The following is a 26,274-nucleotide window of genomic DNA, read 5'->3' as shown; positions in this document are numbered from 1 at the left end:
TATCAAATTTAAACAGCTTCTAGATGCTCTGGGTTAAGAAAAGAAGCGCAGCAGTCTTTCATACTTAAAATACCAGCTCCTCTCTGAAGGGCTTCCTCGAGAGAGTGACATGGCAGAAGGGAGAGAAACAACACCTGGCTCATTAGAAGAGAAGAGGAGAGGGACAGGGAGAATTAGTTTTCAGCAGTACATTAGCAGACAGCTGAAGTCAGGGTGGCGGTAAACCCTTTCGGGCAGATTTTCTCCTCTTTCCAGCCTCATTGTGTTCCACTGATGATTATCTGTTTGCGTCTGTGGCTTTGCTCTGTTATTTGTATCCAACAGTATAAGGACCTGTTGACAAACACACATAATTGCCTGTGGTTTCTCTGACAGGAAAGGGGATAAAACGGCACTTAGCAGTGGGCTGACAATAGGGCCTGATGCACAGGCAGGGCTGACAGGGTAGACTAATTTGTTGGCTGATTAAAATGTTTTGTACATTAGAAATACTGTCTTTGTTATTAAGACACAGTTAAACTGAAGACGATGTCACTATTGATATTTGAGTTAAACAGGAATCATTCATTCTGAGAGATGAAAGAAAGTTTAGAAGTTAAAGAAAGGTTGTCGTGAAAGTTATCACGTAAAGGCACAGGAAAGCCTGTATCATGACACAGGTGCGACTTGTTTTGTTCAGTGCAGTTCATTTTAATTCATTTTTATTGATGTAGCAACAATTCACAGCAACAGTCACGTCAAGTTGGTTTATATTTTAATGTAAAGTTCTTACAGTATTAGACAGAAAACCCCAACAATCAGATGGTCCCCTATGAGCAAGCACTTGGTGACAGTGGGAAGGAAGAACTGCCTTTTAACAGGAAGAACTCTCCAGCAGAACCAGGCTCAGGAGGGGGCAGCCATGTACTGTTGGTAGACTGGTTAGGAATGGAGGAGAAGATAAGAGAAAACAAAGAGAGCACAGAAAGAATGAGGAAAAAAACACACTACAGGAAAGAAAAGACAACAGTTGAGGACATGCAGTAGTGGCTTATGGGGAATGAAAAGTGGAGAAGTAATGTTAAGTGAACTCTCAGAAATTCCTTAGTGGCCTGAGCTTCTTGCAGCATAACATGGGAATATTTCAGAGTCACATGATCCAGCCCTAAATAAAGGTTTTATCAAGTTTTAAGCCTAATCTTAAAGTAGAGAGGGAGTCTGTATCCCAAATCCTAACCAGGAGCAGGTTACACAGGAACAGGTTCCTACTGTACGCCAGTTTACCTTCCACTAAGCCTTGTGGCTGTAGCAGCCAATCACAGACCACTTTGCATGAACAACAATATAATATATTTTAATATGTGAAAATATATATCAAGAATTTGGTACATGTTTCTGTTGGTAATTAATAGTTTTCCCACCAAAAAGAACAGTTTAGATTTTCACAGGCGAGAGACTCAAAGGAAGGCAACGCCTCTCTGTCTGTTGGACAGTCTGTTTGGTCCAGACTGAAATGTCATGTTGGATCAGAGATGAGCAATTAAGAAACTGGGGCTGTTTTTCAAGACCACACCAGTAAGCTAAACTTAATTTTGCTCAATATTGTATTTCTTTATAAGCTGCTTTTGGCAAGAGTGGATGTTACAATTAGACAATGAAAATGTGAAATGGGAATAGTAGAAACACCAATATTTTTCCGTATTCAATCAATAGTCCTGTTTTGTTTCCATTTTAGCCCCAGCTTATCCAAGCTTGCTGTGACTCCACTCTGTGTCATTTGACTGAGCGCATTGCTGTCAGCTCCTCTTTCATTATCCCGCAGACTACATTACATTAACTTCACTAAATAAATACTTTAAAGTCCATGTTCTGTTAAAAACTCAATTCCAAACAATATTTACAGTTTTTATGCACATAAATAAATAAAAAAATAGCAGTGGATTTAAAAATAAAAGCAACAAAGTTATATTGTTATTGTTATATTGTTATTTCACATTATTGACATTATCATACATTTCCCATTGACCTCCCACTGGGACAACGTAGGTGCCGGATGTGCCCCAGGGGCTGTACACTGCCGAGGTCTGTATGGATGGACTGAAGTTAAATAGGCTACTGTACACACTTATTAATGGCCTTCAACAGGAAGCCTCCTGACTTTGGTAATGCTTCAACTTCTATACCATCACCATGCTGAGATTGCACAATTTTCTACTTGACAGTTATTGATAGCTGTGTGATGGATTGGTAAAGACCTTTGTGGCCCCCAGACGATCAATCTTATTAAGCTGAGAGATTCCACAATCTAGCTAATATTTCAGTTTGCCCAGGATTTTGGTTTGTGAAAAATAGAGGCAGAACTCCAGCATTCCCATTCCCAACAACTTTATAGTTCTCCATGAAAACCCAGTGGCTCTTAGTAGTTAGCATTTACTTGTAGTTTTTGTGCTCAAGTTTGACCAAAAAGCAGGTGTGGCAGGAAAGAAAAGATAACTGCAGCTTGCTCAAGAAAGGATCTTGAAGAAGCAGAGGCAAAGACAGAAAGGTTCGCCTGCAGAAAGAAAGTGAGAAATGCATTTCTCTTACCCGCCTGCTTTGTCCTGACTTCAAAGGGGTTATGGTTTGCACTTAAGAGGTGTCCAAATGAGTTGATGTGAAAGATGAAGGCCAGAACTGTGTTCTGTGTGCCAGCAGCGTTGATTCTCAAAGAACTTCACTGAAGAAACCCTGCACAAGCACACACAGACACAGTCTCAGTCCATAGACTCGAGGTTGAATGTACCTTTTACTCATTTTCAGAATGCCAGAATTTCATTTGCGTTAGCGTTATAACCTGCAGACTGAATATTCAGACAGAAGAAGGATGTGAGGTTTTAATGCACAGATGTCCAGAGGAGACTTTATATTGAACTGAACAGAAAGAAAGCTGAGACATTGACAAGCATTTTGTAGTTGTACAAGTGTAATGTAGTGTGTGTCTGACTTAGTCTGCATGTGCATGTATACTTCAGTGTCTCTGTTTGTGCCTTATCTGCACTTTAATTACCTTAATTGATCCTTTCTGGGGATTTGATGTATTTGTCTGTGTCTCTGTGTGCGTGCACTGTATGTGTGTGTGTGCATTTATGCATCCCGGCGCTCTCTGCTCTGGGGTGGATCTCAGATGTTCAACTGCAACAGATAAGAGCCATCCAGAGTTTGCCTGGAGGATGCCAGACACATAAAAGAGAAGAATTAAATGGCACGGAGGGGTAAGGATAGAAAAATAAGGAGGATGAGAGAGGTGGGTGGTGTGTTAGCATGTGTGTGTCAGTGGGGTTTCAGACATGACAAGATGTGAACAGTCATCCATAGACATGACAACTGCTGTTAAGATCCAAGCAGACAAAAGGGAGGCAAGGGGGGGAGGAGGGAAGAGCCAGTGAGGCAGATTTCCAGGTGAGGTGAGTGAAAGGAAAGGCACTTGTCCAAGACAGCCGCAGAGCTGGACAAGAGAAGACAGACTAAGAAAGGGAATCGGGGGGTGGTGGGGGCTGCAGCAAAAATCCAGCTGGAATGATAACTAAGATAAGAGAACAACAGGGTGTGATGGACAGATGAGAGAAGCGGCTTTGCTTTCTTTGTTATGCTAGTCTGTTCTGCATCTGTCTGAGAGGACTTAACTCCCTCCAGTACCCCTCGCTGCACTCCATCCGTCTGCGTATGTGTGCCCAGAATTTGGTTGGCTGAGCACGCTCCCAGGAAATTGGTGACCAGTATGAGCCGAAGAGCTGTTCACATTAATACCCCGAGTGTTCGCAATGACTGAACGCTGCAGATGCTGCAGATTGATGACAGAGATAAACTAGAGCTGGTGCATGCATACAGTATGTACAAGCTTAAGTGTTAATGGCTAGAGTGTTACGTTTGTGCGCATCATTTGACACGTGTGAGGTTGAATATGTGCGCTGATCTATAGCACAACCTCCTGCTGCCTTTATCTCTGCAATGGTTGTTTTGTGGAGCGTGTCGGCTGCTGATAGCCACTATCAGCCGCAGCCATACGTCTCTGTTGTTGCCCACATAGCCGCTCCTCCCTCGCTCTTTTCTCGCAAGCATTTTTTTTTTCCCCATCGTTCCATCTGACCTCTAATCCCTGTCTCCTCTTTCCATCTATCTGACCAAAAACTATGAACAGGTTCTACTTGTACTTTATCACCCTGCTAGAAATGACATTTAAAATTCTATTTTTCACTTGACCATAATTGTATAATTGAATTTCAACTTGAGCATCCCACATTCAATCTTTTCAGCTTGTTTCCACATTGTCCACAATATGTGGCCTGCTTTTTTCCAAAGTCTACCTACATTTTTTTTTTTTAGGAATCAAAAAAGTGCTTTTTTAGTGATATACACACATACCTATATAAATACATATATCCTCATATATAAGGCAACATATATACACTTACATACACATTGTCGCTGTACATGTACAAGGATATTCTATTCCCAATAATAATCATAATAATAATATGTAGATTAGTTGAGGGCTTGGAATATTATACACACTTGTGTTTATACCAATATATAAACATACATTACACTGGACAATGTTTATCCTATTTTTTATTTCCAGTTTAAAAATATGACCTTTTGGCCATAGTTAGGGCTGTAAGGAGAACACTGGCATTGGGAACATGTAGATGAAAAGATGACGAGTCATCTAGGACAGCGGTCCCCAACCTTTTTTGCGCCACGGACCGGTTTAGGGTAACAATAAAAACGATTAAAAAATAACGCTAAAAACCAATAAAACCCCGAAAACCATAAATTTCACACCTGAGCCTCAACTCTCACGGCCCGGTACCAAACGACTCACGGACCAGTACCGGTCTGTGGCCCGGGGGTTGGGGACTGCTGATCTAGGATGCACAGTTATGGAGATAGTGGGATGTGACAGCCCAGCAAGTAAGAAAACTGTTCAGTGATCTGGGTCCAAAAGTGCTTGACTGAGGTCAGGGGTGTTCTGAGAGCAATATTAAGTTGTTTTTTGTTGTTGTTGTTGTTGTTTTGGCTTTTTTCTTTTAATCCTTGTCTCTCTGCCCTATTAAATTGGCAGATCTTGATTAGAACCCAGACCAAGCTAATAAGTCTGTTAGAGGTGGATAGGTAGGATAGGCACTTTTGGCAGGTCAGTGTTATAAATATGCTTAATAAATGAATAAATAAACATGCAAATAAAAATAAAAATGAATTAACCAATGGTCTGATAAACAGGCTCTCTCCTCAGGGTCTGGGGGCTACTGTTTTTGGTGATTGCCATGTTTTGGACTGGCTCTCTCCGATGGGGTCTGGGAGTGTTTCAGAACTTAAAAAGTCAAAATAATAACCCGCTCTACCAACATTTGTTCATCTTCTCATTAGATATGCTTGGTTACATCTCCCCCCTCTTTTATTTATGTATTTTTAGATATGTGTGTGTGGCTGTGTGTGTATAGACGCACATTATGCTCACTACATTCACTTCTGGATATGTCTTTTCCGAGTTACTGTCCTGTTTGGTTTGTATGTAAGATTTTTTAAGTGCTTTTTTTGACAAAATTTCAAATACAATGTGACAAGAAGTAGAAGTCGAACAAAGTAGGAAATTAATAAAACAGAACGCGTTCTAGCTCCAGAGCATTACTTCAATACAGAAATCAGACAAAGGAAAATAATTAAATACATAAGCAAGAATGGCTTAATCAGAACCTACAGTGGGTGGCTAGATGCTGGTGAGTGTGAACAAAATTCTCTATGCCTGTTCAGCCATCAATTTCCTTTTAGAAAAAAGGACTGTAGACTCTGTGTGTGTGTGTGTGTGTGTGTGTGTGTGTGTGTGTGTTTCCCACTGGGTAAGAATTGATGATGCTGGAATCACAGTCCCCCCATTTTTGCATGTCCTGTCCTCATCTCTTTGTTCTCATTTCATGTCACCTCTGAAGTGTCTTTTGTCTTGTAAAGGGAAAGCAATCATTTCAAGACATAAAAACATGCACAGGCTGAATGAACAGGCCTTAGATTCTGTATGTGTCAGATCAGTAATATGTCTTTTGCTTGTAATTTGAGTACCGTTGACCAATCACATTTAAGCGCTCTTTGGCTGGATGTAAGTAAACAATCCATTCAGACCAAAAACAAAAAAAGTGCCGTCTGCTATTTTCTCATTAATATTTGCTTATATTAACATGCGCTCTTTAAACACTGACCAGTGGATGGGTGGATAGAAGCTTTTTACAGATAGCTGTCATTTACACACACTAGAAGCCCCAAAATCCGATCTGTTGTCCCCAGAGTGATGGGTTCTCATATTCTTTTTCAACTTATCATTTGATATCAAATCTAGAAAGCAGGTGTTTGAACAGGCATGATTTAATTTGTTGCAAGAACAGTGGAAAGATAAAAAAAAAATACAACAAAAAGTGACTTTTATAATAAAAGAACATTATATGCCACTCCAATAAAATGCTTTAGACTTCATGGGAGTGTGTCAGTCTCATTTTTTTCCCTAGCCGTTCTTCTGACAGGTTGCCATTTCTGCTAGTAGAAATGCCTGCATGAAATCTCAGGACCAGCACCCCACATACGTCTGTTCTCTGAGATAGAGGACTGTGCCCTTTGGAAAATGCAGATTTGTGCCGTGCTAGAGGTTAGAGAAACAGTTCTATGTGCAGGCACTGGACGAGTCCATTTAATTCCACATAAAAACTGGATTTATGACCTTCCTGAACTCATGCATATTTAAAACCAGTTTGTTCAGATCTACAGTGCAGATTTAAGTTTTTTTCACATTTATACAGATTTTTACCTTTGTGGGCACTGAGAGCTTGAGGAAGAATGAACATCAGTGGTGGGTTTAGGTTTATTTAACTTAAAAATTCTAAATAGAAAGTAGTTGGCAGACCATAGATTTATATTTCCAGGATTTATTTATTTATTTGGGTATTTATCTTTTAATTGCAGATGAATAGAGTGAGGGCCAGGCTTCTCGAGGGAGGGAACATGTTAGACAGATGAAAACCAGAGTGAATTAGTTGCTCAGTTTAAATATGCCCTCATGCAGAGTGCAGTTCTGCTCAAGGCCTTTGCCTCATGCCATACCTGATGTCTCTTCTGCATTTGCTGTCCCTCTTTTCTTTATACTGCCTAACAAATCATTTAATCCATGGAATGATTTCAATTATCCTGTGAGTTGTAAATACTAAGCCTTCTTAGAGCGCTGAAAGCCAGTTCCGTTTTCCGTTATGCCTGAATGCAAATTTTCATGCAAAACCTACCAAAAAAAGGACTTTCAAGCCCTCAGCTCTTCGGTCTGCTTGCTTGTAGCTTTCTCTTTCTCTCTCCGTCTCTCTAGTCAGCCACTTCAGGTGAGGAGGTTTGTGACTTTATCACTGTTGGGTTGTTAGAACTGCACTATAGGAACCCAAGAGTAGAGCGGCAAAGTGGATGCCACTCTCAACCAAGTTCAAGCTGAGCTCTCCACAAACCATTTTCCCTCGTAACAGTATGTGTTTCCTGCCAGCCGAGAGTCACTGGAGGGCCACTTACAGGGACAGGCTCAGCACCTGCAGAGCTTTAGTGTGTTTTGTTCCTTTTGGGTAATAGCTCTGTTTTTCACATCTGTGCCGAGAATCCTTTGACCTCGAGTCAGTGGGCCATCAAACACTCAGACAACACTGTATAGCGATTGCAACAGTGTAATTGGTTATGCAATGGCTCTATAGCTCTGCACAGTGTTAAAATTCATTATGTTTTTCTTGCACATTCTTCGATGTGCATGTGTATTTTATTGACATGTCCAGACGCAGCCTTGGTATTGCGTTTGCAAGAGCTTATTTCAGTCCAAGAGATGGCATCAATGGGTTAGGGACTGCCCTGACTTGTTATACAGCCTGTGTGACCTTATTTCACTTAGACTGAGCAAATCAGCAGTTCACGAAACAAACCGAATCTGACTGGGTGGCAGCTTGTTTCAAGACATGCACATGCAGCGAAATAGACAAAACATGACAAGATGAAATTAACCATCAAGTGCTTGTTAATAGACTGATGGTCTCTTTTAGCTCTTTTTGATTTGCTTAATTTTTTAAATAGATAGAAGTGAACAGTTTTACATGTATTGCTGTTATTATAAAGCAGATAAAATATGGGATTCAGAACAGCAGCAAGTGTGACTGTCTTGTATGCTTTTCCCACACTGACTAGTCCTGGTACAGAACAGTCCAGCTCCTTAATTTGATCTGAGTGTATTCATCTGTCACTCCCTCCTGCCCTCACTCCTTTCGCTCCTTGTCTCCGTTGCTCAGCAGAGGCCCTGAGCCCTGTGGAGTGCGCATCCATTTTGAACCCTGGAGGCTATCAAGCATGCTGTTGGTAAATGAGCTGTGGCTGTCAGTCTCCCCACTTCCACTTATCCTTGTCTCAGTGTCTGCCTTCTATCCCATGTTTCCTTAACCTTTCTTCCTTTTTTTTCTTCTCATCAGCACATCCCTCCATTTGCTTGTACCAGTCAAGCTGGGGAAAGGCGTTGCTTCAAAGGGCAACAGAAGGCTTTGTTACTTTGTTATACAACCACCCACCATGTTCTGACGCTGCCAGCCCCTTTGTAGATATTCAAAATAAAGACTGTTTTATTCAAAGCACTTTGTAGCAGACTTTTCTTCCCGGTCTTGCCTTGAGTCAATTGTATCACATTCCACACGCATGTGAAAAGTCTTCCCATGAAAACATGGCGTATATATTACATATACAAAGCACCGGCAGCATTTGACAACAAAATGAGCACCAGCTGAATTTTGAATTTCCTACAAAGTTTCATATTTGAAAAAAAACCCCAACAAAAAACACCATTAGCACTCACTTCTTGGTATGCGTTTAATTTTAAAAGGAAGGCAGCGTGTTGTAAACAGTAGCTCCACAGCAGAGACAGACAAACAGGCACAGAAAACAGGGCCCGGGGCCAGTGCAGGTTAAGCATGTTCATTAATTTCTGTAGTTTCTTTCCCGCTGGCCCTGCTTGGTTCCTGGACGTGCCGTGGATTTTAATAGGCTTTGGATCCGTGCTCGCTGTTGTGATACTCGCAGAAAAGCGGTGAGGTTGGGGAGCGAGGCAAAGAATAGAGGGAAAGACAGAGTGAGAGACAGAGAGTGATAAATTAAGACATGACAGAAAAGAACAGATAAAGAACATATGTCATAGAAAATAAATGAGAGACATTAAACAGGAGAACTAATAGCTGGACTGCTCAACTGAAATAAAGTGCTTTAATTAACTAACTGTGCCGCATCTGCAGTTATAAATCCAGCTCATTATTAATAAACTGTCACTGGCATCAGATTTTATTTACATCTGAACAATGACTGAGCCTCTGCCCACTGAAGCTTTTAGATGTACACACGTTTCGTCTTCGCGAGCAGCTCGTCGCCCGTACAGGCAGTTTATTTTTAATGAGTCGTCTCTGTACTGTAGGTTAACACTTTGCCGCTTATCCACCTTAGATCTCTGCTAACTGTGCGGAGCCAGAGGGGCACCAAAAAGTACCCCGCGAGAATCAGCAAGCTACTTCCTGAAGCCCCACTGTTCCACCAGGCCCCCATGTGGAGCGCCAGCGCTCTAAAGAGACTTCAAAGGCAGGCATTTCCAGACCCAATGTAGGCGTTAACCTTTGACTCAGAGGCTCTCTCTGTGCAAGCAAAGACCGCCTAATTGATGCTATGTGCACTGCAGAAAAGGAATAACTTGTCCTGGTGGACTGCAGTAAAACAGAGTACTTTAATTTCTGCTGTGGCAATATTTTTAAATTTAAATATTTAGCCTGCTAACAATTTGCAGTGCTAATCTAATTGCTATCTTACTCAGCTTTGCCTGAGTGAAATATGCCTTTAAACAAAATAATCCGTGATCTCCATATAGCAACAAGTATATTTAAATGCAAAATACTCATGGTGGGACTTAAGGTGGGTATGTGTTTTGCAAGGAGCACTGGCCAGGTGCAATTTTCCACCAAGCTTTGAGTATCTGAGATTGTCAGATATCAGTGTTGTGGCTGGAGATCGAGTCAAGCCCCCGTTGCCTTTTGTCTCCCCAGATAATGCTGAGTGGACACACAGTTCACTCTGGTTAATTTTCCACCTCATGTCCTGGCTCTCTCTCAGAGAGATTGAGGGTGTGATAATCCAGACTGATAGAATAGAATTCAACTTTATTGTCATTGCACATGTCACAGGTACAAGGGAACGAAATGCAGGGATAAGGGATGTGGTGACTAAGGGAAGGCACCAAGGGCCTTCTGTGCTATTGCATCTTGTGTCTGCTCATTGCTAAATGCATTACAGGCTGATTAAGGGGCTAAAGCTTTGCAAATAAGCATGAAACAGAGCTTGTTGAAGGAGCGATGGTTGCACGGATGCACACAGGTTGATAGATGCATGCTGTATGTGGGTGTGTGTCCATACTGCAATCAGATGCCTTTGCTATGGTTGGCTTGCTAGCTGGCCGGAGAGCTCATCAACAGGATTTTTTCAGAATCACCCGGTTTCAGTTTTAGTAAAAACATTTAAAAGAAATTGACATTTTCTGCACCCCTGCCTTAAATCCGGTCCTGCTTTGCCTCTGGATTAAAGCAGTTTGATGTGAAATGTTGAAATATGATGAAACAAGGAGCTCTGACATGGGTTGAGACGCTGCTGGATTAATAATGAATCAGGTTCAGGTTTTGTTTGGATTAACACTGACAGTGATAGAATAACAGCTGTGGTGATATTCAGGGCTGATTCGTCAGGGTACTACTATTGTGTTTCTTTGCCTGCTGAACGCCATTCATGCAGCTTAGACATGCTTAGCTGTTGCATAACACAGGGGTCAGCAACCTTTAAGACCCAAAGAGCCATTTGGTTCCACGCAAAAGAAAACACTGGGAGCCGCAAATACTGTTTGACATCTAAAATGAAGATAACACTGTATATATTGTTTTTTACCTTTGTGCTTTGTGTGAACAACTAAGCTGTGCTGCTTATGAAATCCATGAAGTGCTACAATCCATGTGTAATTAACACATTTTGAACTCTTAAAGAAATATAACAAAAGGAAAGACACCCAGCTGAACTAAAATGATCCATGTAGCAAACAAAAACTGTTGTGAGCCGCCACCCTTATATCGCCTTTGGGCTTTTGGAGCCTTGACCTGACTTTTAAAAAGTAATTGGAAAAAAAGCACTATGCTGCTAAAGATGAAAAATAGATATTTGCAAAATTCTGCCTAAATATGTATTTTACCTGGTTAATGTGTGTGCGGGCTGGTCTGCAGCGCCGCTGCAGGGGAGGCGGACGCACCTGAGCGGCACCCGCAATCACGCCTCGCGCCTTAAAGTCTGTGCTCTCTCATGCTGTTGTTGGTGTGTGTCGGGCTGTAAGCTGAAAAGCTACAGCCGGCTGTATGCGTACAGCAACCGTGTGTGAAAAGTGGTCAATAAAGAGATGCTGAAAAGCGTGTTCATGCAAACATCGTCGGGTCTGCCGTGATATGTTTACAATGGGACTTCTGCTCCTGAACCTCTGCGCACAGCGTCTGCAAATCGGGGCTGTACGAAGTCACTTTCATCTTTACGCAGGACTGTAAGCTGTCTCTGTGAGGCGTGAGCGGTGTTTGTTTTTAACATAGTTCACGGTGGAGAACAGCTGCTGACATAATGTGGATCCAAAGATCCATAATTGGCCTACCTGGGGTTGAAAGTCTCGATAAATGCACGGCGTTTCGGCGGGTATACCGGCTTCCGCGAGTGTGACGCTTATTTTGAGCGATGAAAAAATAATAGAATATAATTTTATTTTTATATTTCAATATCACAATAATCTTCCAATTTAGAACTACAAGTTAAAAAAGAACTAACATAAATAAAATACACTTCAGCTAAATACTTCTAATTTATTTTCCCAAACCACGCGGAGCCGCACTATAAGGACTAAAGAGCCACATGCGGCTCCGGAGCCGCAGGTTGCCGACCCTGGCATAACACCATGTAGCTGCAGAACATTGTGTACGTGTGAAGTTTTTCATCTTATCTCCTTTTTTCCCCCTTTGACAGCAGATCTTTTAGTAATATGATGCATATGATGACATTTTCTGTTGTAAAAAATGAATAAATAAAAACTCTTTTTGGATTTCTGGATAATCCTGTGTCAGATTTTATGAGGAAACACTCCAAAAGCAATTTGGATTGTTTATGTATGTTTGTAAAGAGCTAGTACTCATTTAGTCAGGTCATCAGTCAATATGGGAACATTTCACTTTTGTTTTAATTAGACACTTTTGTGGAGCAGAGTGTCATCAGGGCAGCATCTGTCTACACTGAATGACTCCCAGGTGACATCCCATATTGAGGTTAATGTGTGTCCTTAAGCACATGTGACTGTTTAGAGCTGGCAGGTGGTAAAATGGAAAGCGTCTCTGAAATGTGTGCCATCACCTTGAATCAAAGTAGCTTCCACGGGCATAAAATGTGTCCTAAACAGCCTTTAAAGCCTTTAAATTTGAAATTGGTTGACATTTATGATGATTTAGCTGTGCTTCTTCTTGGTTACAGGATACAGACCTTCTGGATATAGCATACATAAAAGATGCCAGAAACGGAAAGTGCGCGAAAACGCCAAAGGTAAGCCTCTAATTCACAGATTCACAGTGTCTTATACTGTCTGTGAAGGAAACTCCAGCAATACAATGACCAATGTGCTTTCTTGGCTGATGATATGCTTTGGAAGAGTTTATTTTTGCACTGAAATGAAAGCCATGTGTGGGCGTGAACCTGACTATGATTCACACTCTGTCTCCATCCATCTAACAGAAACTCTATTATGGATTGGGCTGAACTTTGTTCTGGTTCTTCTAATGATTGATATTTAACAATAGAGCAATCGTGCATGTGCAGATATGGCAGTACTTTAGTGCCAGAGGTGTAATTACTGTAATTATCTTGTTTAAACTTCCGATCTCACATTCAGGTGACTGTTAATTTATGTGTGTATATATATATGTGTCTGTGTGTAACTGATCGAATGCGTTCACAGTCTGAACACATTTAGTTTTTGACAGTAATTTGAAGATGAAGGTAAGGAAGTGAAGATCAGATGACACTGACAAGACTGACGAACGTGATTTGAATTCAGTAACATTGCATAGATGGTTTCCTAATTTGGTATCCAAATGGACTATTTCGCAACTAATGAGAAAGCCGTTGAATATAAGCAAAGAATTTGTAAATTCATTTTTTAAAAGTCTGGCACACAACTATCACAGAATTTGGCACATGGTTGTGCAGTTAAAAAAAGCCATATTAAGTTCTTGCACTTCATTTCCCACCTAACAAGTGATGATTAAAACAATGATGCGCCTTCTCTGCTGCTTTACAATACATCCCTGCGTTATAGCTCAGATTCAAATAGCTTTTGAATCCAGTCAGTCTTGTGATGAAACGCTTCATCAGCTTGATTCTGTGCAGCGGGAGAAGCGAGATGTGGGGTCATGCTTTGCTGCTCTGTGTGGGGAGTGAGTGATGATAGAACGAGTACAATAACACGGAGAGCATTCATGCATTTCTAAAAAGCTTACAGAGTGATGCTACCCAGCAAGGAGACATGACCACATGACAGGTAAGACGGTCGAAGCATTGGAAATCCATTACTGGGAGATGTAGTGGTGATGCACCCTGGGCAATGTAATGGGAGCACCAGTGAGACACAGTGTCTGAGGAGTTGATGAGATGGGGAGAGGATGGAAGGAGAGAAAGAGGGAGATGGGATAGTCATAAGAGGAAGGCAGGAGGGTTTTAAAAAAAAATGCAAAGTCTGCAGAATGTGTAAAAAAGAAAGAAAGATGAACAGAAGAGGGGCAGAGACGTGATGTGAGGTCAGCGGAAGATGTCAGTGGGAAACACAGATAACACCAGACAGCAGTTGCTTTAAGTGGACAGCGCTTGTCAGGGCTTGCTTCTTGAGCATTTCTCCTTCAACTCCTTCACATCTCTCTCTCACACTTCTTTCACCGTCTGTCAAAACGATGAAGGTTTCGTGAGGCTCACTGAACCGCTGACTTCATCTCGAAAGAAACGCTCATAAACTGCATTTTTGTAATGTAAATATATGCAGACATCTGGAGACATTTACCACGAAGCTAAATGCGATACACGAAGCTCCCTCATTTATGCCGTGAGGTAACTGAGTGCTGTAGATACACGGAGAAAATCATTATGACCACTGATAGTGATGTGTCAGTGCTCTCTGTCTAAGGTTGTGCATGAGGAGGCAAAATAAGGAAGAAGTACAAGTGAAAGGAATTTCATATTACCGTCAACTTTTCAATTTTAACCTTGCAGGTCATGCTGCTTATAAAACTCCCACAACGCTCACTGTGTTGTTTTGATATTTGTATGCTCTGTGCTCTCTTAAGCTTGCGGTGCTTATTCTGGTCTCACTCAAGAGCTCCCTTAGAAGCATTCATTCATTAATCCAAACTGCAGCAAACAAACACACTCGCCAGGGCGAGATGAGATGCTGATGATGACATGTCAGTAAAAAGCTTCAGAAGTGCTTTCATTGTGCTGCTCGAGAGTTCTGCGTCTCAGATGAACATTGTCGGTCTCAAATGCAATCATTGTCAACAGACTGGCTTGAAATGGGCTACAGATGGAAAGGCTGTTTCTTTGCACGCCTCTTTTGAGCCCTTGTTTCTACTCCAGCTCGAGTTACCTCGTATTGTTTTTGAGCGGCGCTGGAATTTCTGTCTGATTGTCATTAAGATTTGGAGCACGTTGCTGTGTTCATTGGCTCGTCGCAGTGTGTGTGTGTGTGCGGGTGTCTGTGTGGGCAGCTTGTCTGACCTCTGATGAATTTATGCCACCCTGCCCATGGGCTTCAGCTACTCATGATGATTCATACATGTTTGTTTTTTTGTAAAAAGTAAATAAATAAATAAATTCGGACTGGGAAAATCGCACAATCATTTGTACAATGTGCACATTTACAACTACTGACACAAATCCTGCACAAGAAGTTAGTAGAATAACAAAGCCAGACAAGCACAGTGTCCTTTGTCATACCATTCTCAGACTGCTGATGCTAATTAGCACGTGTCCACCCTATCATCATTTAGGCTGATTAGATTGGGTGCTTGTCAGTGTGACTAGAGGCAACCTCTTTTTGATGGGTGGCTCCAGAAATAAATTACGTACCCTTGGGTCAAGTGAGCAATGCGCAGCACTAATGACCAAACATAGTGCACACAAATAGCAGGCATATTTGCCTTATGCAATGGGAATAAAGGATGTGTGTGTGAACCAAAGCATTTACTGTGCCACTGAATTATTCAGCTATGATGTTGTGTTCAATCTGTGAAAATGGCCGAATATTTGACTTAAAACCTAAAGTTTTCGGATTATTTAATGCAGTACTGTTTTGTCAAGGTGCAAGCTTGGCTGAGGCTGAACTGTGCACTACTCACAATTTTATTTCCACAAAAGCTAAAACCAAAAGCACAGGAAAACTGCACTGAGAAACTCTCCAGAGGGAACAACAATGATGGGCGAGTTTCAGGGCGCAATCAGAGCCTCAGGAGGTGATCCATTGAGAGAGAGAGAGAGAAAGAGGGAGGAGATGAGAGTTAGATCCAGCGGGAAACTGGTGGGTGAAATTGCACTTCCCAAAAGTGGGAAAATAAATGTTCAGGATCTGTTGTAAACAGATGGCTATTGGGTCCAGGACGGGCATACTGGTTTGCTTCAGGCAGGTAACAGGAGGAAGGGCAGGCAGGTGATGGAGCCGAGGCAGCTCCAAGGGAAGCTGTCCAAGAATGAACCAGCTTGACGAAACAGGTGAGTAGGTTATGATGGCTGCGGCTTTTCGGGCCGACTGGGAAACGTACTGGAAGAGGAGGCAAAAACAACATTGGCACACAAGAATACTCTACACAAAAAAGCTCATGAAGAGGCCTGATTACCACTCAGCTAAGCAGATGAAGATTGGAAGCCTGGGCTGCTTTTTAAGGCCAAGGAAGAACCGATAATATCTCCTCCCCAGTCTGCCCGACCCAACCTGGACCTGTGAGAGGAAGAAAACAGAAAGGCCCAAAACAGAAGTAAACCAGTGTCTATCAGGACAGTTTCAGTTAGGAAAGCTTTAGTCTAATGAAGTTTCTGGCTTGACTCTGAATGCAAGGAGTTAATGTGAATTTCTGTGTATGTAGAAGGCAACAGATGTTCAGGAAACCGCAAAAGATTTGTGATTTCGGGGGGTTGGAATTTTTCACAGTTAATTACTATATTATCACAAACCAGCTTGAGTCCTTTTAATTTTAAACTGATAGCAGACAGATAGCAGGCTAACTGTCTCATTGACATTCTATCGCCATCTTGATGCACCAAAGTCACTTTAAGGTTGGCAAATGACAGTCCCCATCTTCAAAGTAATCATTTAAAAGGCAACAGGACTGAAAGTTCATTGCACAGGGTCGTAGTAATTCTGGTCATGCCAAGTGCTGTTTTCCCCAGTATCATAATAAAATACCACAGTGTGCTAATTTTGTATGTGAACAGTTATGTGATGGGAAATATTCCTCACGTTTCATACCCCAAATGTTTTCATATGAGGCACAAAATCTGACACAACAAAAGAAAGGAGAGAACTTTATTTACTTGTGGAGTATTTGCTTTATTTCATGCATTTGCGGCAGCAGAGGTCAGAGGAAACTCTAAACTTCAGAAAAAACAAACCATAAGGTGGACTCTGGATAGAAGTCAGCTTGGGCTCTTTCACATATTTGTTTATATTGTTTTGCACGTGTTAAGCCCTCGGTCATTATTAGAGGTGCTTCTGCTCCAGACCATCTATTCATATTGTTTCTTTATTAAATCAGCAGTTTAGCTTGCTCCTGCACAGTGTGTTCCTTCTCCTGAGCACAGAGCAACCCAGCTAATCACATCCAAGCTTTTGCGTAGACTTTACCATACAGCTAACTTCAACATAACCATGTTCGCATAACTTCTGCTTTCCATTCTGTCTCTTTGCACGCTGTAAGGGGCACATTGTGAGCCTTTCATTGTCCCCCTTGGTTTCTGGAAGTGTTCTTCTGTCTGGATTGAAGACGAAAATGTAATCAGCATCTCACCATGCTTCTTACAGTAGGTGTCTGACAGGCAAAATTACATGCTTTCTCTCCCTCCCTTTGACAACCAAACAAATATCCGTCTGTGAAATGCCCTGCCTGTAGAGTTCAGCCTGCAATATACATCCCGAAAATGGAAAACCTTAATGATTTAGTGTTCTCCGGACTACATTTGCAGATCTTTCCATTTTTTATGACAAATTAAGACATCCACTGTCACACTGCAGGAGGCCAGAATTTGCAGACTGGATCTGGTTTGATAATTTAATATCCCTGTCTTAACCCAGCCTTAGTCTGACACGAGCTGCTTATTACTTTGCAGTGCGTTTCAAACTAGACACAGGGATCGCTTCCTTACCTATTTGTGATGCATGCATCGTACTGATGCTGATACATTGTCTGACTGTGTATATAGCACATATTTATGACACATGGTCATCGGCACAGACAGAGGAGTTGTTGTCAGAATTTATTTATTTTTTTATTGTGGTATTTGTGAATTTCACTGCTTGGGCAGGCTTTTGCCAATGGAGCAATAACAATCAACAGAGAGGGAACAAATGGTCTGGAGCCTTGTCAGAGAAGATCGTTTACAAAGGTGGACCATCTGGACTGATGCTGTTATCTGCAGACAGCCACATGGAAAACTCTCTTAACTCAAAACAAAGCTGGGGAACAACTATTATCTTAGAGCAACAGGACGCAGTTAAAATACCAAATGATTGATGAGAGTAATTCGTGAAAGAGCGTTTGTGCTGTGTACCGACTCCAGCACTTTTGATGTATTATTTTCCTTCTTCTTATATGTATAGAAAATAAAACTGCAGTAGGATCAAGGCTAAAATGTTCATTTCTTCCTTCCTCCTGACTTTTACTTTGAGGTGAGAGGAAGTGGCCACCACTTCTGTTACAGTCTAGGCTTACAGCAGAGACGACTGCTGCTAAATAGAGAGCAGCTTGTGTGTCCCCAGCAGTGTAACAGGATCTGGGAGAGGCCAGCAGGCCATTATCGCCGATCCAACAAAGTCGGCTAAAGCTCTGCCTCCCACGGCAGTAAGTGCTAAACAGCTCCTGCGAGCACGCAGCAAGTTGCCACAGGGTTTAGATTTGTCTTCTGAAGCATACCTTATTCAACGCATATTCAAAGCAGCTGGGTTCTGATTATAACTTATAGACCAGTAGCAGAACCAAGGCCCTGGCAGTTATTTTTCACAGCTGTGCCTCAACAAGTTCTTGCTCTTTCTTTATTTTCATTTTTAGCTCGCCCCCCCCAAAAAAGCTCCAGACTCGGAGCCAATTGCTGAAAACCAAAAAGCCCAGTTAAATTTGTAATAAATGATAAACCAAACAAATATTAGCTGGTTGTTTGAGAGCAACAGTACCCAAAAGGAATGTTTTTTGAATCTCCTGCATAGCAAAAAGTCTCGCAGAGGCAGTGTTTATTTCCATCATCAGTGCTGTGCTGTCTGCTGTATACTGATGAAGGACGGGGTCACGGTATGAGCTCCAGCTGCAACAATCACAAACATTCAGATTACTTCATATGCGGTCAAAGTCTTTTTCTGACCCCTGGACATTGGCACACTGTAAATCGCTGGAAAACGCAGGTATTGTATGCCATAGTGCATTATAATGACAATATAGGAGTCTATAATTATGACAAAATGAGTGACAGACACTCAAGATACATTGCTTACACGAAGGTTTTATCATATCTAACCTAATAATAGCTCTGACGTGTACCCAGATGCCTCTGCTGGTGGTGGCATATTGTACATTGTGATGCATTTATAGAAAGTCCAGTAGAGCCATGTTTCAGCTAACCACCGAGCCAGTGATTGATTTGTGTGTGTGTCTGTGTGTGGAAAGATGATCCCTGTGCTATGTAGAGGTGTTATTTACTGTATGTCTCGGTGATGTAATGATGTGCTCATGAACCTCTGTCGTAGGCTATGCAAACCCTTACCATCAATTCGCCCACACCCCAGGGAGATAAAACTGTAATTCAAACCCAGGCCTCATCTGCAGTACACAGTCACCTGCAGTCAGACAGAAATAATAGTTGAGCCTTGCTTACAGGCTGACGTGCAAGGGTGAGTGTTAACCTTTAAGATTTACTTAGATGGATGCTGGTAGCACATTTTTCACCCGCTGAAAGGCCCTAGATTAGTTCACATAGCCGTGTGTTGAAATAGCAGATTTGAGTCCATTATTGTTTCTGAAGTATATCAGTAATTACATCCTTACGGATCACAATTGCTCAAGTAAGCGCTGATGTTTTTAGAGATTTGAAGCACAATGTAAAAGGAGACTGCTAATGATGACTCTCTATATGTGTTTTTTTTTTCCCCACATTATTTTTCGTACATCTGATAAACAAAGTGAGAAACCGGTAGAATTGCATTAAACTATATATCTCTTTGTGCTTCCAGTGTTCTAGAAGATGAAGCTTACAAAAAGGCTCAGTGAACAATTGAACTTCAGACCCTAAGAACAAGTGTTCTTGTGATTAATGAAGTCGCCTAATTTACAGTTTTTGATTTTCGATGTTACACTTACAGTTCATTCAACATATATGAAATTATTGACTCAGCCACGATTCATTATTACACGATTCTTATGAATCGAAGACTCTGTCTCCTCTTTAGTTTTAGCTAAGAACATTGAGCTTGGTGGTGTTTCTTTCGCTATTTTCTCCATAAAACAGCAGAGAGTCTCCTTAAACATCAAGTGGATAGAAGATCAGTCTAGTTCATGTCCTATTTCAGGATTGCAGTCCAAGACCAGTGCTGTTAAATCATTGCAGCTTGGGAATCTGAATCAGCTGTGTATTTTGCTGACATGCCCCATTCCTCTTTCCACGAGTGACTCCAATCATTCACTCGTGCTGCAAGTCGTTCGCGCTGAGCAGGCACATTTTTAACTGGCACTGCATTTTTTTCCCCCATTTATAAAGCTTAAAACACTGATATCAATAGTTCTGGAATATCTGTTGTAAAATGTGTTAGGGTATAGTAGAGCAATACAGAAATTAATAAAATTAATAATTGAGTGTTTTTTTAGCCTGTGTGGTAAATGTGAACGAACTGAATAAAGTATGGCTCGTCCATACTTCCCAGCGGACTCTGCTCAGAGACATTTTAGTTCACAGAGGCATGAAACTGTCTGTCAGTTGACAGGTCTGGAGGGAGAACTCCCACACACTCCTATTTTAGACCTGCTTCACACACACACACACATGCACGCACACACACGCGCAGTCATACTCACAACACTTTATGTTCTTTGGGTGCTGAAATAAACATCACACTAACCAAGCATGCATCACCCCCCTGCTAGTTTTGACTCTCTCCGTCTCGGCTTTGTCAGCCTGACAGCCTCAAACATTTTTTCTTTAATTCAGTGTCTCCATTGCTCCTGACTATCTTTATCATCAGCGGGATTGACTACAGGGCAAATGGCAGTTTGCAGTTAAAGGTGATCAAAGTGGACTGGAATATTGACTCATTGATTTTTATAAAAGTAACCGCAGGACCATTTTTTTCCCCATCCGCCAACGACGAGGCGATTGATCAGTGTCACGCATCGAAGCAACCTTCCAGCCAGGCAGCAGCAGGGATTAAAACCAGGGGCAGTGAGGAGGGGAGAAAAGAAGCAAAGAAAAGGTTAGCGTGATGGACCCTGATGGGTTTGGGTTTGATTCTACAGCCAATTACATAGGTAATTCCTGTACACTGATTAATTCCCCTGGTGTGAAGCAGACCGTCTCATTACCGCTCGCAGAGAAATCGAAGGTGATGCCTACCCTCTCTTTGGCCTCAGATGCTATCATGTGACTGTGCTTCTGGATTAGGATGAATGAGGGGAAAAAAATTACCAGCTGAATGAATGAGTGAAATTGAGACTTCAATGAAGAACAGAGGAGCCTGTGTCACTGTGGAGGGAGAATTACCCCAGTGGGACCAGAGATTACTATCCTGGTGAAAAGACTAGAAGAAGCACAATGGTGCACCTGTGCAGGTATAATTTCTACCTTTAGCATAGTTGCAGCAGGAATGGCCTAAAGATTTTAAGAAGGGAAAAAGAATCATCTTTGTGTGTATTCATCTTTTTTTATTTGTAGTGAACAGAGCAAGTAATGTGAGATATCTGCTTTATGCATCGGCCAAATCACGTGAGAATAAGCTTTCACACCAGGCTTCACAAAACAGGCGCAACAACCATTAATAATTAATGAAATTCACAGTGTGGTAATTGTTTATCAGTTGTCCACATAATTAAATTTACACTTGTACATTCTCCCAGCACGGTGCTTTGCTTTAAAGGAGCGCAAACAATCAGTAATTGTTTTTTAAAACAGTAATTGTTTTAAAATTACAAGTGATTCAAACTTAAAAGCAGTGAATTTAAACTGTTATAACATGAATTAATGATTCGCTTGGAAGAAAACTGCCAGATTTTTTAGTATATATACACAAAGTTTGCAGGGATAGGTGTTCAAAGAAAAAGTGACAAGTTTTATCACAGCTGAGGAGGCAGCAGCTGGCCAAAACTCAGAAAATCCTGCAAGTATAAAAAAAAAATATCAATGCCGATATAAATTAATTGCTGGACTCTTGGCGTGCCGTGACCCTTTTCTTCAGTCACTGCTGCTTTGGTGTCAGTCTGTTCCACTGGAGCTTGGCTCATGTCTCCAAGTCACTTGATGCCTGCAGTGAATTCAGATGTGACATTTTGTTAACCCAGCAAAAGGTCGTCCCAGTGGAACTGGAGCTGATCAAATAGGAACCAGTCGAGACAGGGGCTCTCAGTCTAGCGAAGGAGGGTTGCTGCCAGCTGAAAGTCAGCAGTTTTGTTGCTGAAGAAAAATCGGTGTTAACACAGACACGCATTCATCTTTCATCTTAGCACCTAGAGGCAGGGAAAAGGTCAGTGCACCCTTACAGTATAGATAGATGGATGTGCCTCACATCCTGATCCTGTTCCTCACATGTTTACTAATACTAAGCAATAATTAATGAATTTAAAAAAATCCAGACTAATGGCTCATTAAAGCAAACAAAATCTACATGAAACGCAGCAAATAAGGTAAAAATCAAATGGAGACCACTGTAACAGTGACCGATGATGTGTACATCAACCGTGTCAATAAATGCTAAGATTTGTCAATAAGGCATTACATGTAGTGACTTCAGCAGCTACAAACGCGTCGCTCGCACCGTACCATTTCATGTTGTCGTCATAAGCTGCGTGTTTATAGTTTTCATAAACTGGCTTTCCTGTAGTTTGTCCACAAGTATGCTGCCCTATACAGAGGTGTAAAGTATGGTCTGTATAGAGAAAAATTTGCAAAAACTTTGCATAGGAGGATGTTTGCTTCTGCATCATTCCTCATTGCCTATAAATATCTTCATCGTCCATCATTCGATCCGTAAGATTTGACCATACTAATACGATTATTATCCGACTATTTAAATGCAGGGGAACTTTGTCCTTTGTTCTACAAATGTTGGTGGATCTCTTCTAGGGATTGTATCTGATATCATTTCCACATCACAGAAGAAGAATGTGAAGGAGTTTCTGGAGAGCAGCATTTACTATGACTTAAGATCACAAGGTCATCTGCTACATAATATGGTCTGATAAACATTTACCAATCATGCAGCCAGTTTTAAAGGTTCCTCAATGTTTTCAACAAATCATCAACATGAAGATTAAAAAGAACAGAAATCCTCTTTGCTTAAACGCTGTCTCCACATCTTCATTTCAACCTCTTCTTTTGCAAGTGAGTAAGCCAGACCTCTCACAACTCTCAACTATTTTAGCACCTGTCATTGGCTCAACTTAACAGATAACTTCCTGTGATTTACATGATCACACAAGAACAAATGAATTTGCCCTTTTTTCTTTGAATAATACATACAGTAATTGTGCCATTTTTAGCTTTAAAGCCAAACTGGTTATGACTAGATTTTTTATTAATCCCTTTTAGGGAAATTACTCTCTGCATTTAACCCATTCACTCAGTGAAGCAGTGGGCAGCCACCAATCCAGCACCCGGGGAGCAGTGTGTAGGGACAGCACCTTGCTCAGGGGTACCTCGGGTAGCCGTTCGTTGGATTTGAACCCCCGACCTTCCGATGAGGCGAACGCTCTACCTACTGAAATATCGCCTCCCCTTGATTGATGAACACATTTAACGTATCCAACAGAACTCTTTCTAAAGCTTTTTACATTATAGTGGCTAAGGCTACAGGTGACCTATAATCATCAAGATCGTGTCGGCTTTATGCTTAATGGTCCGCACTAACAGAACATTGAGTCTGGCAACAAGCCATGGTTAGTGCATCCAGTAAAACCAGAGGCGACCTAGACTAATAATAGTGTGTTGGAAGAAAAATATGATCTAACACACAGGTCTTATGTCTTGCAGCTCAGGTAAAGCTTGATACTCCTTAAGTGATATAACAACCATTGAGTCATTACTCTCAACATTATCGACTGAATGCAGATCACTCAGAAAACAATTGAGTAAGCTCCTACACTCAAAAAGGATTCTTATAACATTGTTCAGGTAAAAGATGGATGCAGCTTAGCTTGATGTAGTGATATTGGTGTTGTTACTGCTTTAATTGGAGTGACTGGATCTTAAAACCACTTATCCAATACTTTTAGCAAATTTGTAGTGTTGGGGAGTAACGGAGTACATGTACCGCCGTTACGTATTTAAAATACAAAATATGAGTAACTTTATTCCGTTACAGTTACCGTTTAAAAAGGTGGTATTCAGAATACAGTTACTTTGTTGAAATACCCGTTATGTGTCTGTGAGCGTGAAAGCGGGAGAAAAAGGTGAGTGGAAAAGTACGAGCTGGAAGCATGTAAATATAATAGTAACCACTGCAGCCTGACGAGCCCAGTTGTAAGTAAGCTATTAAGACTCGACTGTACACCGTGTTCGTGTTTTCCTCCGAAACAATAAGTTCCGTTGGAGCAGCCTTTCAGCGCCTCTCTCTGTCTCTCGTTAGCAAATTTGATCCAGACAACAAAGTAAAGCTAGTTTTCGGCTACGAGCCCGACATGAACCCGACGTATTAGACAGAGGTCCCTTTACGCTTTTACACCTTTTTGGTTCGGAGCCGCGGACCTGTTTTATATACGCGCGGAATAGTTTTCTATACGAGATCGCTGCAAAAAGTGCAGCCTTACCTAATGTCCACCTACTGTTACTCATTTATATTAAGATTTTAAAATCTAGTTGGTATTGGTATGGCGAATAACCTTCAGTAATAGTAATAAATCACACTGCAATAGTACATTCATGTAGTTGTAAAAAAGCACGATAATATATTAAGTAATCCAAAGTATTTGAAATACGTTACTTTCATTGAGTAATGGAATACGTTACAAAATACATTTTGGGGTGTGTATTCTGTAATCTGTAGTGGAATACATTTTAAAAGTAACCTTCCCAACACTGCAAATTTGCCAGCTTTCCCCGATAGCTTGGTGACGCCTAGATTTTAAGGCGTCGTGTCAAAATGCCAATCTGGTTTCACCCGGCACGTTGCTAGTTACTGTGGCATTAATTTGACTGAAGATCAGCAGTTTAGAATTCCATTGCTCTCCTTCGCAATATTAACATGGCTCTTTCATTAGATCTTTAAATATCTGTTCTTATGGATTAGTTGAGTTTCAGCATAAACTCTGATTTCTTTAGAAATACTTCAGTATGTGCAAAAGCCAGTGCTTTAGACTATTGCAGCCATGAATCTCAACAGTAACTCATTTAGTCTGCCTCAGGCAGGTGACCTCCTATTACTCTACAATCAGTGGCTCTTGGCATTCCTATTGACTGGTCTCAATTTGGCTCCTCTTCCATGCTTTTCAATCAGTGTGTCGCTTTCAGTATATTGAACAAGTTGGTATTTTCCAGTTATCAGGTCAAGATCCCAATCAGTGATTAGTGTGCCAATATTTACCTCCACTGGGGTGACTTACACTAACCTTGCACCTGCTTTGCTTAAGTTATATCCAGCCGCTTCAGAAATGACAGTCTCAAAGGAATAGCTTGTTTGTTTTTGGTACACTGTTTTAATTTAGTGATATATTTATATGCATACTACAGTATATTCACAATTAGTCAGTGTAATTGTCTCACTTTGCTTTATACTTGGCAAAACGACATAAGCCAGACAATGGAATTAACTTTCAGTGGTGATGTACCATACATACTACCCACTGTGCAGGTGAGCATGAAATTTGAAGTGTTATGAACAGCTCTGTGGGTGTGTTACCATGGAAACCATAAGGAGGAAGGGCAAGCCTAACAGGTAGCAAGAAGAGGGAAGGTTTTCAGACACATGGTTTCCATTTGACAGGGGAACATAGAGACGATCACATTCATCTCTAATTAACTCTGTTCTCGTGTACAGACCTTCGCACCTCTTTTCTTTTGTCAGCGAGAACTGAAAACCTCATCTCTCAGTCAGACTTGTGAGTCTGATTGGCTGCTTAATTGGAACAACTTTTACTGAGGTATACTTGCTGTTCGAGACTTGTGATTTTAGTATTCAGAGACAATGATTTTAAAAAAAAATCTGTTTCATCAAGTATCATTTTCCTATGAAAACTGTTTTTGGCAGCATGTGTTCTTAATTAAACCCAGCAAAGGGACACTTAAAGCTCACTTTCTGTGATCCTTCAAATGTTTATGAATCTGCAGAAAGCTATTACATCAGCTGGGAGTTTTGAAGTGCCACTGGCACAACTTCAGAACCATTTTCATGCTAATTATCGCCTTGCTGAAAACATCCAAACTAATCTACTTTGCAAAAGTTGATGATTTTGGAAGAAAGCGTCTCAAATGAGTCTTAACTTTAACTGAGAACTATACTGAAACTGCCTTACTTTGTTAATGATCGTGAGTGCCAATGAAGCAGCGCTAATGAAAGACTGCTCGTTGATCATTTCAAATCGCAGATATCTCATTTTGTAGCCAGACCATGCGAGTGGATGGTTAAACATTCAGACATGCCCTCGGGCAGAAATGAGTTTCTCACCTCTCCTCTCTAATTTGTCCAGATGTAACTGGAATGATCAATATCAGCTCAGTGTTTTCCCA

At 41.2% G+C, this 26,274-nt stretch overlaps 1 protein-coding gene across 2 annotated transcripts in view; it reads left to right on the top strand.

Annotated features, from left to right (window-relative positions):
- The window catches only part of LOC102301989 (1-phosphatidylinositol 4,5-bisphosphate phosphodiesterase beta-1), a 119,258-nt gene that overhangs the window by 23,950 nt on the left and 69,034 nt on the right, over positions 1-26,274 (top strand). For both annotated transcript variants that reach the window (XR_006054207.1, XM_042219128.1), the window contains exon 3: positions 12,583-12,651. Coding sequence is in view for 1 of the 2 variants with exons in the window: in XM_042219128.1 (XP_042075062.1) it covers positions 12,583-12,651 (69 nt within the window). In the remaining variant the exon portion in view is untranslated. The remainder of the gene's footprint in view (positions 1-12,582; positions 12,652-26,274) is intronic.

This window comes from Haplochromis burtoni, unplaced genomic scaffold (genome assembly GCF_018398535.1).
Source record: "Haplochromis burtoni strain Fernald_Lab_line unplaced genomic scaffold, NCSU_Asbu1 Contig_28, whole genome shotgun sequence".
Classification (NCBI taxonomy): domain Eukaryota; kingdom Metazoa; phylum Chordata; class Actinopteri; order Cichliformes; family Cichlidae; genus Haplochromis; species Haplochromis burtoni.
This window is presented reverse-complemented; position numbering and strand designations above follow the sequence as displayed.